Source organism: Anolis carolinensis, chromosome 4, assembly GCF_035594765.1.
Source record: "Anolis carolinensis isolate JA03-04 chromosome 4, rAnoCar3.1.pri, whole genome shotgun sequence".
Classification (NCBI taxonomy): domain Eukaryota; kingdom Metazoa; phylum Chordata; class Lepidosauria; order Squamata; family Dactyloidae; genus Anolis; species Anolis carolinensis.
The window spans coordinates 155,596,586-155,614,017 of NC_085844.1; the positions used below are offsets into that span (position 1 = coordinate 155,596,586).

At 38.5% G+C, this 17,432-nt stretch overlaps 1 protein-coding gene across 5 annotated transcripts in view; it reads left to right on the plus strand.

The window, feature by feature from the left end:
* Positions 1 to 17,432, plus strand: part of col24a1 (collagen type XXIV alpha 1 chain) — a 233,242-nt gene that overhangs the window by 37,549 nt on the left and 178,261 nt on the right. For all 5 annotated transcript variants that reach the window (XR_010005351.1, XM_062978066.1, XM_062978065.1 and 2 more), the window contains exons 4-5: positions 672 to 725; positions 12,042 to 12,095. Coding sequence is in view for 4 of the 5 variants with exons in the window: in XM_062978066.1 (XP_062834136.1) it covers positions 672 to 725; positions 12,042 to 12,095 (108 nt within the window). In the remaining variant the exon portion in view is untranslated. The remainder of the gene's footprint in view (positions 1 to 671; positions 726 to 12,041; positions 12,096 to 17,432) is intronic.

Here is a 17,432-nt window from a genome sequence, read left to right on the forward strand (position 1 = left end):
CATAGTCCCCTTGTTCAGATGCAGTACAGAGTGGTAATGGTATGTGATTGGTGATGACTGAAAGAATTTCAGCCCCATACTGTTTTAATATTGTGCAGAAGCAAAGAGCAAAAAAAAAATTCAATTAAACCCAACCTCCTTTCTTAATTTCCTAACGTCTGACCAAATGCCGCCTTACTGACAAACCATCCATCTGAGGCAGAGTCAATATGGCCCTATAGAAGTGGTGGCCTTCCCCAATCTCACAGTATTCAGATGTGTTGGACTAGGGGAACATCTACACTGCTATATTAATGCAGATTGACACCATAGTCAAATAGTATGGGATCACAGAAGTTGTAGTTTCACAAGATTTTAAATCTTTTTTACCAAAGAGTTCTGGTGCCTTGCCAAATGACAAATGATAGAATTTCATAGCAGAGCTATGGCAGTTAAAGCAGCATCAAAGTGGTTTAATTCTACAGTATAGATACCCTAATTCAAATTATTAGCAGTTGATAATATTTGCAAGTGGCTTTTCTAAAACTGAACAAAACAAAATGGAGCAGAGAGAGCTTAACTTGCTTTATTGCTATTTGGAGTAAATGTGTTCATTGCTGAATGTTACTCATTGTTCATTTGTTTGATGTTAATATTAACCATTTGTTTTTGCTTCCCCCCCCCCTCTTTAGGGACCCCCAGGTTCTCCAGGATTATCTGGTCCAGCAGGGAAGAGAGGCCCAAGAGTGAGTAAAGACTGATGTGTTGATCCTAAAATACTAGTCATTAGTGATCAAAAAGAGCAGTAAATGTGACTGTCCTTATGTATTCACAACAAATGTGGAGCTGAAAGGCTTTACTGTTGTTTCTCATTATATAGGCCATGTTCTCAGAAAAAAGACAGAGCAGAGTATTTTGCTTTGCACTTCCACTTTTGTTAGCTGCCTTCTTCTACACTAATCCTCATGTTTTTCAGTGTTCTCATCATCTGTGACTCTGTAGCCTAAAGGTCGTGTTTGTTTGCTGGGTGGATTCAAGCAGAGCGGGGGTGTTTAAAGCACTGCATTTCAAAGCTGGAAAGTAGAAAAGAGTGAGAGTAACCATTACTAGAGAAGAAAAACTAGGAATGTCAAACACCTCCTAAGCAGTGATTGAAATGAAGTCATGATTTGATCAACAAGCACATTTTTGTTGTTGTTTTGTGTCTTCAAGTCACTTCCAAGTTGCAATGAGCCTAATATGAACATATCATGAGGTTTCCAAATACCCCAAATTAATTAGATTTCTATTTAAGAGTGCAATATACCTATTTATAAAAATGCAACGTTTGGTAGATTTTGCTCTTGATAATTTTAAACATTTGGGCAAACACTGGGTGTAGCACGTGTGTGTATATGCTCCGTACAGGATTTTAAAACAGCGTTTGCAACAAGGAAATATAGTGGGACCCTACTTCTGATTGTTACTGACTCACTCACTGGTGGAAGTAGGTTGAAAATGCAATTGTCCTTGCACTCCTATTAGCATCTGAGCAGGGCTGAATCTACAATGCCATATAATCCAAATGATCAAATCAGATAATCCACATTATCTGCTTTGAACCAGATGTGAGTCTACGCTGCCAGGTAATCTGGGATAAGCAGTTAATTTGGGATCAGATCCTGGGATATAGGGCAGTGTATATCCAGCCTTAGGGCTCTTCCAGACAGGGCCAAATTGCAAAAGGAACTGAGATTGAAAATCCCAATTCTCTTTGAGATTTAGGCCACATAGAAGACCCAAATCTCCAGTTTTTCCCAGGGGGTGGTGGCTACATGCCCTCCAGATTGATCAGAGGTCAACCCAAGAGGGCATCTAGCCAGCCTCCAGCTCCACATTTCCCCAGTAAACTTACTGGTTGGGCTTGGCTGCATCCTCAGGCCCCTCAGAGTAAATTTCATTTTGACGTATCAAAAGCTTACTCCAAGAAGTCTGAGGACACAGCCAGGCCCCTCTAGTACGCTTACAGGGGAAATGGGGTACTGGGAGAGAAGGGTGGGGTGCTATCCTGCTCCCTCAGGCTCTCAGAGCACAAAGAACCAGGATGGCAATGGTGATTGGCTCTCAGGATCTCAGAAGGTGATCCCGAGAGTCAATCCCCACAAATTCAACATTTCATAATATCTGAACATTTCAGTAAGGTCTGGATCTTTTGAGTTTTTTAAAAAATCCAGAATAAATCGGGAAATCCAGTTTACTTTGGATTAATCTGAGGCATCATTTGGGTTTATCCGGAAACCATTATAGGTTTTGAGCCTGTCCTGAAGCGTCCTTAGAGAAGCCCATATGTGAAATGCACATCATGGAATCTGATTAGAATCAGTATTTTTTAAAAAATCTGCTACCTCTCTTAGGATCTTGTATAACCTGTTTTACGAATAACATCAGTGGCCTGAGGTTAGGGAATTTTTGATGGTTATATGTTGTAAGTTATTAATTTGTTGTATGTGGTATAGACAAATTGGGTTATTTGCTTTAATTGGCTTTGATGTTCTAGTTGAATATGTATTTTAAGTATTTCTGATTTTTAAAACCTTTATTCGCCTCTTTAAATCCCACCCATGGGAAGAAAGCGGGATAAAAATGACTTAATAATAATAATAATACCTGCTAAAAAGCTATGGTTAGAGGAGATGTCTTCATTCAGTAGGGATTGTACAATAAGAAGAATAACTATAGTTGAGAAGATAAGGTAGACAGAATGATGACAAAGTCTCCTTAATTTTGTAAAAAAGTTTCTTCTGACATTTCATATTTAATTTCAAGCAATTAGCTATAAATATTAGAGCTGAAAATGAGTTAACCTGTTTTCTGCTCAGTTTGTTTGGGAATACTCAAACAATAAATCCACCTGTTAACTATCGTGGCAATAACATGGCTCACTGCATTTCCCCATCTCACATACCGTGATCATTGCTACATCCTTTTCATCTCTTGGGCAAAGAGGGGAAAGGCTGCTCTGTTGGCAACCCAGGCTTAAAACCCTTTGAAATGTTGCCTTCTGATAGAATTACCTTACTGCTGCTGAGCTGTTTCCCAGGCAGAGCAGTAATGTGAGTAAGGGTGGGAGATTTTGAGAAAGATACAAAACATTAAAACCTTCTTACAGTCTCTTCATAAACCACAGGGAAGCAATGAAGAACATCCTGCAACCTAGGATTTCTTTATATGTATTGAAAAAGACTTGCCTTTACCAGTGAACAGGCAGAAATGTGATCTGGCAATCCAAAAAGAAAGATAATCTCATTTAGCAGGCATGATTCACTTGAATTACTTTCAGCCCACTCAGAAAGGGAAGCTTTTTTAGTGCACAGAATGGCAATTGTGGGAGGGTGGAAGAGGAAGAGAGAAGGGAAGGATAAGTGACAGAAGGGAAAAAGGTGTGCACACCTGTGCACGTGTTGTGAAAATCTATCAATGCGCTTGTGGTCCTTACTTCATCCACTGCAGGAACTGCATCTCCTAAAGGCTTGTTTCTTTGAGAGCAAAGCTGCTATGATTTGTTTTAAAGGTTCATTTTGTGTGGTGTGTGGATTTTGTAAACAATTGCATATGTTAGTCTGCACGAAAAGAAGGAATGCTGCAGGAGGGGAGAGAGAAAAAAAGAGTAGAACAAGTCTATACAGTGTAGCCAAAAGACTGCATATGAGCTGGATGAGTCATTTTTTGGAAAGTTTTTCAGCCCAGAGGAAATTGTGAAGGTGAAATGATGATCTGTGAGTGTTGATAGATCAAGGAAACAGGAGTGTTGATGAAAGCCGGAACACTGATGCAAGAGATCTGTCTTTGGGAATACAGCATATACAGTATATGATTTACAAGATTTAACTATTTAGACAACTATTGCACATTATGGTTAAGCACTTCGGAGTAATACTTTGAAGTGGATTTGCAACCCAGCCTTACATTAACCATAGTGCAGCATTACATCTGAACCAAGCATGTCACCGTTAAGGTCACTTACCATTTCACTAACTTCTCTACTTATAATGTATTAAGTAATTGTCTCTCTCACACACACAAATAAATGCAAGTAACCTTTCTCCTTTTTAGGGCAGCACTAGCTGTACCCGGCCACGCGTTGCTGTGGGGAAGTATGGTAGTATGGGAAATAAAGTGTTGAGGGTGGTAGTTAAGGTAAAGGGTAAAGGTTTTCCCCTGACATTAAGTCCAGTTCTGTCTGACTCTGGGGATTGGTGGTCATCTCTATTTCTAAGCCGAAGAGGTGGGTTTGTCTGTAGACTCCTCCAAGGTCATGTGGCATGACTGCATGGAGTGCCGTTACCTTCCCGCCGGAGCAGTACTTATTCATGTACTCTCATTTGCATGTTTTTGAAGTTTAGGGTTGGCAGAAGCTGGGGCTAACAGTGGGGGCTCTCTCCGCTCCCCCAATTCAAACCTGCGACCTTTCAGTCCAGAAGTTCAGCAGCTCAGTGCTTTAACACGCTGCGCCATCAGGGGATATTATTTCCTAAAGGTTGTGAATATACAATATTTCTGATTGTTTTTTTTGTCTGTTGGAGGCAAGTGTGAATGCTGCAATTAGGGGAAATGATTAGCATGTAATGGCCTTGCAGCTTTAAAGCCTGGCTGTTTCCTCCCTGAGTGAATTCTTTGTTGGGAGGTGTTAGCTGGCCCTGATTGTTTCCTTTGTGGAATTCCCCTGTTTTCAGAGTGTTGTTCTTTATTTAGTGTTCTGATTTTAGAGATTGTATTGTTCTGTTTTATTATACCACAGTAATGTTTATATATTCTGATTGTAGTGTTTTTGAATACTTCATTTTTACGGTTCACAGCAACACAATAATAATAATAATAATAATAATAATAATAATAATAATAATAATAATAATAATAATAATAATAATGAATTGGTAATACACACTGTTTCACTCCCTTCTCAGCTTCCTTTCTGGAAGAATCCTTTCTTGGGAGGTGTTAGCTGGCCCTGATTGTTTCCTTTGTGGAATTCCCAATTTACCTGCTTTCAGAGTGTTGCTCTTTATTTACTGTCCAGGTTTTAGAGATTATATTGTTCTGTATTATTCTACCACAGTAATTATTACATATTACAGTAGAATCTCACTTATCCAACATTCTCTTATCCAATGTTCTGGATTATCCAACACAGTCTGCCTTTTAGTAGTCAATGTTTTTGTAGTCAGTGTTTTAAATTCATTGTGATACTTTGGTGGTAAATTTCTAAATACAGTAATTACTACATAGCATTACTGCGCATGGAACTACTTTTTCTGTCAAATTTGTTGTATAACATGATTTGGTGCTTAATTTGTATAATGATTACCTAATTTGATGTTTAATCGGCTTTTCCTGAATCCCTTCTTATTATCCAACATATTCACCTATCCAACGTTCTGCCGGCCTGTTTATGTTGTATAAGTGAGACTGTACTGTATATTGATAATCTTATATTATCTGCTTAGAACTGGATTATATGAGGCCCCTTCTACACAGCTGTATAAAATGCACACTGAAGTGGATTATATGGCAGTGTGGAGTCAAGATAATCCAGTTCAAGGCAGATAATACAAGATTCTAAATGGGTTATATAGCTGTTTGGAAGGGCCTTGAGTCTACACTGCCATATAATCCAGTTAAAATCTGATAATCTGTATTTTATAGGCAGTGTGGAAGAGGCCTAAGTGAGGCCTAACTCTGCCTGTCCCCTGGGAGCTTAGCCTTCTAACTGGCAGCAACTGGATAAAAACAATTATTCATCTCCCTCTAATTAGGACTTTATTTTTCTTTTCTTTTTGTTGTATAAACGTAGAGGCATGGATTGTGGTTGTGCTGCCAAGTTTAGTGTTTCTGGGATGTGTAGTTTTGTTGTTTTGTCCTAGGCTGAAATTTCATTACCCTTTTATATATATAGATTTCGTTGTCATTAAATCTGTCAGGGGCTGCCTGCTGTAGGTGGGTAGGGTTTGACCAGCAATTGGAAGAACCAGAACCAAAAATGGATGGGGTGTTTCTTTTTTTTCTTTCTGCTAATGACTTCCCTCTCTTCAGTTTCTTCACCCCCCCCCCAACCTGGTGGAGCAATGGGTTAAACTCTTGTGGTGGCAGAATTGCTGACTGAAAGTTTGGAGGTTCGAATCTGGGGAGTGGGGTAAGCTCCTGTCTGTCAGCTCCAGCTTCCCATGCGGGGACATGAGAGAAACCTCTCACAGGATAGTAAAACACCCGGGCATCCCCTGGGCAACATCCTGGCCAATTCTCTCACACAAGACGGCGACTTGCATTTTTTCAAGTCACTCCTGACACGAAAAAAAGTTCCTTCACTTCATAGAAGGAAATCTCTTGCCAGAGTTTGAACCCACACTGTTTCAATGAGACCAAGGAGCACATTTTTGCATTAGGCAAGGGCCACATTGTTCTGCTAAGGGACAAAATGCTATGTTTCCCACCAGATAGTTGTATTAATAAAGTATTATATCAGAAGCTGATAGGCATCCAGAGCTCTATTTGATGTTTCAAGTGCTACCATTTCTGCTGTCAAAGAGACAGTATAGCTTATTGTCTCTTTTGCAGTGGAAATTGCCACAGCTAAACAATGAGAATCCACATGTGAGAATCCAACTGTCCCCCTATTACGTACTGGTTTCTTTGGACACAGATCTCCATTATGCTGTTTCTGACTACATATTAAAATTACAACTGAAAGGTATAATAAATATTTTGGTTTAGCGTTTGCTACAGAAGCATTCATAATGTAAGGCTGAAGTGGAAAGCCAGTGTGTAGTGATGAATTCAGGGACGATCCACTGTTAGCTGTCACCAGTTCTACAATATTGCAGTATACATAAAGAAGGGAACAGGGTGACATCATCAGCTTTAGGGAAGGTCAAGGTTCTTCTCTAGGACATTATGCTAATCCAGGCTATTATACCAATTTAGTAATTGCCCAAAGCCTTTTGCTGAACATTTACAGTTCCAGCTGGACAAGGGGAGGGAAAAGGGAAACCAGGTGCAGGATCTTAAAGTTTCAGAGTTCTTATAAACTTTGTGAAAAGGCACCTGTTTATGAATACCAGGTGCTGTAGGCAATATTTCAGAGGAAGGAACTGGCAAAGCCACTTCTGAGCATTCCTTGCCTAAGAAAAACCTTTGAAATGCATGGGGTTGCCATAAGTGGGTGGGCGATTTGAAGGCCCTCACATACACCTGGTCTAGCTTTCACCTTCCAACCTCCCTCTTTCCTTTTGTGCTGTGAGTTTCAGGAGAGCAAGGGTTGTCCTGGTATTATCTGATCCATAAACCAAAGAGAGTAGAGGGGATCCTCATTTGCGTGAAGATGAGGATCCAAATGCTTTGCCCTTCTTCTACTCAATCTGATCAAAGCACAAACATTATTTTGCTACATTTTTATTATGAAAAGAACTGACTTAATTTATTTGAAATAGCCATTCCGTGTGTGAGGTAATCTTTAAGATGATGTCATGTTTTTGCAGTCATCATTCATGGAACACCAAATTTTGGAACTTCATGAGGGGTTTCGATAATTCAGTTAAATCTAAAGATTTTTTTTTCTTTTGAAAGTGTCTTTTTTCTTGTAAATTCTTGGAGCATCATGAAGGAAGGAGCAGAAAGCATATGACCCTTCAAATGTTTTTCAACTATAACTGCTACCATCTCCTATCATCAGTTACACTAGCCAGAGGTGATGAGAGCTACAGTTACACAGTATCTAGAGGGCCACAGGTTCTGCATCCTTTTCCTAAAGTTGTTGTTATTTATGTGGATATGTGACAATCTATATGTGTAATCCACATTTTTTCCTTCTGGCATTAGTCAAGACATTAAAAGGAGATACCTTTTAACACATTATAATTTTGTTAAAAAAATATCTTAGCAAGCAAACGTATTCATCTGTCTTATATTAAGTATAATGGCACTGATGCAAACGTTCCCATGTGCACTGAAAAGCTGTGTATGAATCTCTTTCTGCCAGATGAATAAGAATGTCAGTTTTGGCAGCCGTTATTATTAGTTGGAAGAGGGGACAAAGAGATCAGCTGTGCCTGCACCATAGCCACTGACCCATTAGTTATTAGTGCTATCAGAGTTAATTGCATTGATTATAATTAGGCAGTGTGCTGTGGTGCAGGACCACACATGGGAAAGCCCTGCACAATGCCCTTTTGCCATCTGAGATTCAGTCCTGACAAAATAATTAAATGTATAGCAGCTTGTTTAATTTTGCTGAATCGGTGTGATGGTTTAATGATCTAGTTGGTATAATTGATGTAATGACCTAGTGTTTTGAAACTTGATTACATTGATCACAAATTTCCCTGAAGAAGGCAAAAAATGGTTAGTTGTTTCATTTGTTGCCAGGGATAGTGAGAAGTGTTTTTGGATTTTTTTTGTTTATGTGCCAAAATAAATTGCATGACCTTGGGACTGAGTGGACAGCACCATTTGCTACTTTGTCTGGGGAAGCAAACACATCTTTAGCTAACCCTGTCTTCATATTATTTTCATCAATCTGACTTCCCTGGAGGAATTGTGTAGTGATAGAAGTTAGCTGAATATATATTTGATGTTGTTAAAAGCTATTCAAATTGCTTGTATTCCCCCCAGCCCTCCCTGCCATTATTGCTATTAATGTAGAATGCGGATTATTAAAGAACCACAACTTGAACTATGGGATCACATTTCCTACTTGAGTAATGTATTTCTATTTTGGTAGATGCTGAATGCTTCTGGTTTTAATTGGGGAACATATGTGATCATTCTCCTCATTCTTTGTCATCCAAAATTTGTTCAAACTTCATCATAGTTGTAACATATTGATTGGAAAGACAGAATGTTCCGCTTGGTATTTGGGAAAGCCTGCAGCAGTATATTGATTTATGCAGGAAATAATCAACTTCTGTGTTTAGCAGATCAGAGCTTAAGTTTTTCATTTCTTCGAAGTCCAGCCAATTGGAAGAAAGGCAGGGTATAAACATCTAATTCACTATATAATGGTCATGTATGATATATGTGAGTAGACATTCCATTATATGCTGCCACAAAATATCGCTGTCAATACAGTGTTATGCTATTGGTGGCACTGGAGGGAGGCTAGCCTGACACTCTAGATCCGATATGGGCAAACTTTTTTGCCTTGAGGCCACATTGTGGGCCCGACCAAGATGGGAGGGAGAGAGATGGCCTGTGAGAGGGTGGGGATGGGAGGGGGTGGGCCCTGGTCATCCTCAGGTTGTCCTCCTAGCATAAGAATGAGGCTGCTTGCCCCATCCTTATGCCGGGAGGAAAATCAGACATGAGGCAACTGCCCCAATCCTCCTCCCTTGATCTTCAGGCTGTCTTCTCAGCATTATGCTGGGAGAAGGGTGAGATAGGCAACAGCTGAGAGCGCTCTTAGCTGCTGTGTGCCTTCCTCGGGCCGTCCTCTCAGCATAAGAACAGGGCCACTCACATCGTCCTTATGCCGGGAAGAGGGCGAGACATGCTGTGGCTGAGAACGCTCCAGAGGGCTCTCAGCTGCTGCGTGCCTTCCTCCCCTGTCCTTTCTGCATAAGGATGTGACAAGCCACCATGTCCTTATGCTGAGAGGACAGGGAAAATTAGGAGGCCCTGAGGTAAGCGCCCAGGGGGCCGCATCCGATCCCTGTCCCTTCAATTACCCATGCCTGCTCTAGATGAATGTAGTAGAATATCTGTTCTCAGATCATGAAGATAAAGAGATCATGCTTTTTTAAAATCATAATTGTATTAATAGTGTATCAAAAAATTGATATTCTTTGAAATTGGAAGTGGGCAGAGCTTAGAAACTATATATTATTAGTTTCTTTTAATAGATTCACCTTAAGGTTACCATGAGTTGGAAATGACTGGAAGGCAAACAGCAGCAGAAGCAGAAACAACAGCAACTTTTCCCCAGTTCCTGGATTGTAATTTAATAAGTGTTCACCTCACATTTAGTAAGGACACACCCCTGCTTTTAAATGGAAGAGGAGGAATGTCACATGCTCTAAGAAGTGCTATTTCATGCTCTATTGTAGAAAACGAAATACAGTAGAGTCTCACTTATCCAACATTCTGGATTATCCAATGCATTTTTGTAGTCAATGTTTTCAATACATCATGATATTTTGGTGCTAAATTCGTAAATACAGTAATTACTACGTAGCATTACTGTGTATTGAACTACCTTTTCTGTCACATTTGTTGTATAACATGATGTTTTGGTGCTTAATTTGTAAAATCATAACCTAATTTGATGTTTAATAGTCTTTTTCTTAATTCCTCCTTATAATCCAACATATTCGCTTATCCAACATTCTGCCGGCCTGTTTATGTTGGATAAGTGAGACTCTACTGTAATACTAAGTTGGATGTAAGGAAAGTATACCATAGGCCAGTGGCTATGACTTTCAGTTGAATTTTTAAATGTATTTTTCCCTTTGGAATTACTTTTGAAAACTGGAAAATGAAAACTCTATTTTAACATTTGTAACTAATGAATAATTACAACATACAGGAACACGCTGTACATTTGGAATGATAATTACTTTTTAAAGTAACGTTCAAGTTCAAAGTAGGCAATGTATGTCCCTCTGGGTCAGTGGTTCTCAGCCTGTGGGTACCCAGATGTTTTGGCCTTCAACTCCCAGAAATCCTAACAGCTGGTAAACTGGCTGGGATTTCTGGGAGTTGTAAGCCAAAACACCTGGGGACCCACAGGTTGAGAACCACTGCTCTAGATGTTGATTGACTTCATTTTCTAGCAGATCTAACCTACACTTAGTCAGTGCTCAAGTAACATGGGAGCTGCAGTTCAACAGAATCTGAAAGACCACAAAGTATTTTGCAGCATGTTGTGGCTGCCTTGTTTTGTAATCTATTATTACTGCAATCCTGTGTGTGTGTGTATGGGGGGGGGGGACTGTGGGAAGTAAGACACTAAGATCTTAACTGAATTGAGTGATAAATTTCTACCTATAGGAACTATTAGGAACGTATTAAACAGCTGAGTCTAAGCTCGGAAAAGTTACCTTTTTAGATCACAACTTCTTGAACCCTCCCAACCTGCATGTCCATGTTGTTACATTCTGGACATTGTAACTTTTACTAGCACTGAGGAAATCCTAAAAGAAGGAAAGAGGTTAATAGTACTTTGGAAAATACAACTGTCTCACTTGGGTTCTGTTTTGCTAGCCTTGTAGGCTAGTCAAGAAGGAGGCTGTGTAATTTCCTAATAAGTGCTACTCAAAGTGGTGGTCCATGGACTAGTGCCAGTCCATGAGTAATGCCCCTGGAGATTTCTATGAACTGAGTGAATAATTTTAGCCAGTGGGCATAAATATAGCACTAAGGGCCCATCTATATTGACACTATAATGCAGCTTTAATACGATTTGTAACCCTGGTGGCCACAAAATGCACACCACCAATGTGCGCAGCAGTGTGGATTTAAGGGAACACAGCAGATAAAAGAATGTTGCAGGAAAGTCCAAGTTAATCCCTTTAAGGCACTGCAGCAGATCCCAATGTATCCCAGATACCAGAGTGAAACCTCTTTGCCTTAGAACAGATAGCCTGAGAAACACTGCTGTAATTAATCAGTACAGGATTTAGCTATTACAGTAGAGTCTCACTTATCCAACATAAACGGGCTGGCAGAACGTTGGATAAGCAAATATGTTGGATAATAAGGAGCGATTAAGGAAAAGCCTATTAAACATCAAATTAGGTTATGATTTTACAAATTAAGCATCAAAACATGTTATACAACAAATTTGACAGAAAAAGTAGTTCAATACTCAGTAATGCTATGTAGTAATTACTGTATTTATGAATTTAGCACCAAAATATCACGATGTATTGAAAACATTGATTACAAAAATGCGTTCGATAATCCAGAACGTTGGATAAGCGAGTGTTGGATAAGTGAGACTCTACTGTACTTTGTTTTGTCTTTTTGGGGGAGAGGGGAGGGAAAGATGATTCTATATATTCTATTCTGTATAATAATTCCACCATTTTTCATAGGGTATTCCAGGCCCACATGGAAATCCGGGACTTCCAGGATTGCCGGGTCCAAAGGTATGTTCATATTTAAATAATATTTCTGTGCTGAGTCTTATGACTTGTTAATATGTGGCTATTTGGAATTATAAAGACCTACTTTTACTAACGTTAAGGTTAATATTATAAACCATTTATAGCCAGGATGCTCGCAATGTATTTTATGAATGTTATTTTACTGTTATTGTTTTAATTATATATGCTGTCATATTGTTTTATCTGTTAATCGGGCTTGGTCCCCATGTCTCCAAGTCCCTTTGGGGAGATGGAAGCGGGTTATAAATAAATGGGTAGAAACAGTGCTATAGAAAAAAAATGCATATCCATAGATTTAAACCTTGTCTTGTATGGTTTTTACTTATTAAAATAATTGTAAATTTTCATAAGTGTGCCAGAATTATTTTAGGGGAGAGAGGTTAACTGAGTGGCGGTTTAACCTTTTAGCCCTTAGTCTTGATTAAAGAAAGATTAGTTTAAAAATGTCCATAAACCCTTATTTTTTCAGTCTCTCTCTCTCTTCTCTCCGCCCCTTTTGTAATGACTGCTTTAAAAAAAAGGCCACATCAAATAAGGATTTGCTAGATTAAGGCCTATCTAAGTAGCACAAACCTAAGTAGCACAAGCTACTTAAATATCTTTGGACAGATTTGTGTTGTTATGGCATGCCTTCAACTCATATTTAGTTATAACTATTTGATAGATATGTTAGTGGGGGAAAGAACTGCAGTCATGATTTGTTTTAGTGTGATTTCTCATGGCAGGGATCTGACCTGTAATGACAGGTGTTAAAAATTGCTCCTGGCCATGAAAATATATCAAATAAAACATGCATAGTTTGACATTGTAAAACAATGTAGTAGATTATTGTTGAATGGCCTCTGTTAGCATCTTGTGTTTTCTGAAGAGTGAAGTGTTATATGTACATTTTGTATCTGCAACATCTGGACTGTGTGTGTATGTGCCTTTACAATGTTTTAAAGTATAGGTAGATTAATTAATCCTCATTAGAAACTGTTTATTGGACATATCCTGTGACACATTCTTTTCTTTAAAGCAACCTAGCAGGAATGTTCAAGATGGAATGTTGTCAACATTAGAAATTATGTTCAAGCCTTCATTGGTTTTACTAAGTACACTTTCAATTAATTAATTCCCAAAGTAGCAATTATTTATAATTTCACATGATTTTTTTCCTGTTAAAAAAGGAATTACGTTCCCTGTTGAATGAACCTTTTTCAAAGAAAATACTCAATGATTTAGATCACAAACATAACAGTGTGGAAAAGGACTGTTTGGTGAAAGAATGAACCTTCCTTTGCAAGATATTGGCATTATAGTATGACCCCCCCCCCCCCCCCCATATGTGCAGGAACAGTATCCACACTTTCACTTTTCCACTTCTGCAAAATATGTTCTCTCTAGGCATTCGAAGTCCTCTATTATGACCCTATGGCTTTCTTGGGTTGGAAGTTCTTCATTTCAATAGAGTTTGCAATTATGTACTGTTTCATATATCCATGTGAAGACCCCTTAGATAAGAGAGTAGCACCGTACCAGGGTCTTAACACAAGCTGTTCAAGGTCCATAGGCTTTAGATATTTTTGTGCTGTCAGAAAGTGTGTGAACTTTGTTCAGGAATTCAGGAATTCTCCAGGCTTTTCAATTCCAAACTAAGAGGGAAAGAACCCTCAGTAATTTTTTTAAATCTGGAAGCCCAGGGGCTTGGGAAAATGGGAAAATTACTCCCACCCATTACCTCTGTAGTACAATCTGTAAAGGAGTGAGTAGCAGGGAGAAATTCAGAGAAGGGCAAGTTACATACACACAGTCTTTTCCCCCTTCAGTCTCTTACATAATCTCTTACTTCCTTTTGCTTAATGTGCTGGAATGTGAATTCTCTGTTACATTGGATAGGGGGAAGCTGTTAGAATAGGAAACCTAGTTAATCTTCTTAGTTAGTATTTAATCTGAGCCAAAGAAAAATTAGTTGGGGTTTGTTAAAATCCCCTTTCTTTGAGATAGGCTTTATCAAGCTCCTAGAGTTGTTTTTTGGGTTCCTGCTGGAGGACTTCAGAAGGAACTTCTTGCCTGCTGAGCATGCTAATTTAATTCAAGAGAAAGCAAGAAAGTATGTACGTACGCGCAGGAACCTGTTGACATGTTCTAAAACTTGAATGTGTTGTAATATATGGTCATCAATAATACCTCATCCAGTGTTATTAAGATGAAGAACTTTCTACTGTTGTCAAAAGAAATCTTCCTTACCTGTATTGGTTCTATAATAAGAACTGTATATTGAGAAGTAGATTATATTCAGTAAAATACCCGAATGGACAGATGCACCTTTCCTGGCATGACCTGTCAAAACACCCCAATCAGAAGCCATTCATTTGTTTTAAAAATTGTTTGAGAACAGAAGAACCTGCATGTTGTTTTCTCTAGGATCAGAGATTTGTATGCTTCTGGGTCATGCAGTAGAGAGGAGGGAGCATGGCATGTTCACAATATGCATATGGCTGGAATCGCTGTTGTGTTATGAGTTGCTTGAACTGGAAGCTGAAGTATTGTGCTGATCACCTAGGGGTGTAAGAAAACCTATTTTTGAGCACAGAACTGCAGTTTCTGCAAAATATTCATTTTTCACAAAAATGAAATTTTCACAAGAACTCCCCAAATGCACATAAACTAGGAAATGCACTACTAAAAAAACCCTGCTTCGATTGTCTTAACAAAAATCTTGTGACTTCCATTTTAATTCTAAAGTGTTTTGGAAAAATTGAAAGGGGTCAGTGTCAAATGTATTACGGAGTTAAAAAAAAAGGTCATTTGTTTTTTGTTAAGTTATTTGCCCATTCACGCCCATGGGACCTCTAACAGGCCTCCTCCCTATCTCAGTGTTAGGGCTAACATGATAAAACTTGCTACAGTTGTAGCACACATTTACCACTCTAAGGCCCCCAAGTTTCAGAACGATTTGAACATTCACTGTAGCCATTTTCAGAAAGCATTCCTTCTTTGTCTGCTGTTTTACCTGATGTATGCATTTATACACTTTTTATTAAAGAAGCACATAACAAAATTTAGAGAAATGTAATAAGTGTGAGAAATCATTATATTCTGAATAGATTAAACCACATTTAATGCAATTCCTTTTTTATAATTGATTTTTATTGGAATTAAAAAGAAAGATATTGGTTTACATAAAATGTAGGAGAACAATATAAATATAGGAAAGTAGGGAAGAGTAATGAGCATAAAAGAAAAAAGGGGGGAGGGAGAAGGGGAAAAGTGGGGAAAGAGGGTGGGGAAAAGGGAAAAAAGAAATATTTGTGACTTCCGTTCTTCTTCCTTCTGTTTAGTTACAAGCTAATTCTAAACTAAATAGTGTCTTTACAAAGAAAATATTCTTTCCCTTTTTGAACTTTAAGGTTTTGTAAAATAATCTTCAAAAACAGTTTTTTAATATTCCACTGCCATTATTTTCATTTAATAAGAATGTCTTTTCTCTCTCTTTCCTTTCTTTTTGACATTTTCAACCTTGCTCTCAATAAAAATGTTGATTTGACCATATCCTTTTTTTCCAAATGTTGATTTGACCATATCCTTTTTTCCATTTTTTCCATTCCATTACTCCGAGTCGTCTACATTTTCATCTTCATCCTCTTCTTCATCAGTCAGCTGAAGGTCAATAGCCAGTAGTTCTCCTTCTGGAGAGTAGAATCTGAGCCTTTTGGGTTTCTTCCTTTTTGTGGGAGAATGCTGGGGTGATTTTCCTTCTTTCTTTTCTTTATCTTTCTTTAGTTTCTTGCAGAAATCTTTTGCCTTATTTTCAGACATGAGCCAATATTTTTGCTCTTTGTAAGTGACCATCACCCCTTCATATTTCTCCCACCTATATCTTATTTGTCGTCTCTTTAATTCTTCAGTTAAGAAGAAATATTTTCGTCGCCTATTGAGTGGGAATAGGGAATTCTTTTAATACCGCAACCTTAGAGTCCTGATAGTATATGGGCTTTTGACTATTGTGTTTTAAGACCTCATTGCGGACTCTCTTTCTTACAAAATAAACAATAGTGACCCTAGGGACTTCATTTCTTTTTGCATAATTTGTTTGTATACGATAAGCCTGGCCAACTTCAGTATCTATTTGCTGCTCGGTACGTTCCAGACACTTGGCAATTAGCTGCACCACAATTTGTCTAATATTTTCTGTCACCTGTTCTTAGATATTTATGAATCTTGGCTGAAATTCCCTCTCATTAATTTCCAATTTTTCTTGAAATTTCTCCAATTTTTGATTTTGAATATCTAAAGTTTCCATCTTCTTTTGAACACTAATTTGAATTTTCTCTTTCTTCAGATTTTCTTCTTTTAGTTGTTTAATATCTCCTAGTGCCTCTGTCAAATCATTCCTTATGCGGCCGACTTCTTTCTTTCTCCATTTCAGTCATCTCAGACTGTATTGTATTAGCTTTTGTTGTATATCCTGTTTTTCTGACATTTCTTGTATATCTTTTCACAATTCTTTTTGTATATTGTCCTGTTTCATTTAAATTTTTTGAATTTCCCTCATCAAATCGGCCATATTTATATCTCCTGTTAGGGAGGCTCTTCTGCTAAGATTGAGATTTGATGGGTTAGAGAGCCCCTTATTATCTTTAGGTTTCGTTGCTGTCATTGTTCTTGTTCAGGTTTTCCTGTCAAGATCCTTTACACAAATGCCAAGGTCCAGTATTTGAATTTTTTTTAAAAAAAATAAAAAATAGAGCATATGTATATGAAAAAGTAATCAATATTCAATATCTTTTGCCTCTGATCAAGTCCCCCAGGACTTTTAGTTGTTTACCCTTCTCTACTGTCTTTTATTTTGTTGCTGTTAAAAATTTCCCACGTTGCTCCCATACCGCTTCCCTGTTGGTGTTGTTCCTCCTCACTCCGCCCAATCCTTTACCTGTCACTCCCTCACCCTTTTCCTCCTTCGCCGATGACCCGTCCCCTTGCCTCGTTGTTGTCCTGCTTGTCTTACCTCTGTCAATCCTATTATGCCATCTCTGTCTTTACCTTCGCCAGTTATTGCCCCTCTGTCGCCTCTCCGCTACTCCTTCTCCTTTCACCGTCGATGCTCCTTCCCCTCTGTCATTCACTCCATAGTTGATCTCAGCCCCGTCCCAAATCAAATAATTTAATTAATATAGTTTAATAGGTTATTTAGAAAACCCGTCACACTGTAGCATCTTTGATTCCGGCTTCTGGAGCCTCCCGGTCTGTCCTCTTAATTCTTCCCAGATTTATAACTTCCTTCCTACTCACTATTGTCCTCCCGCTCCATTTTCAAATATCTTCCTTTTCTGCTTC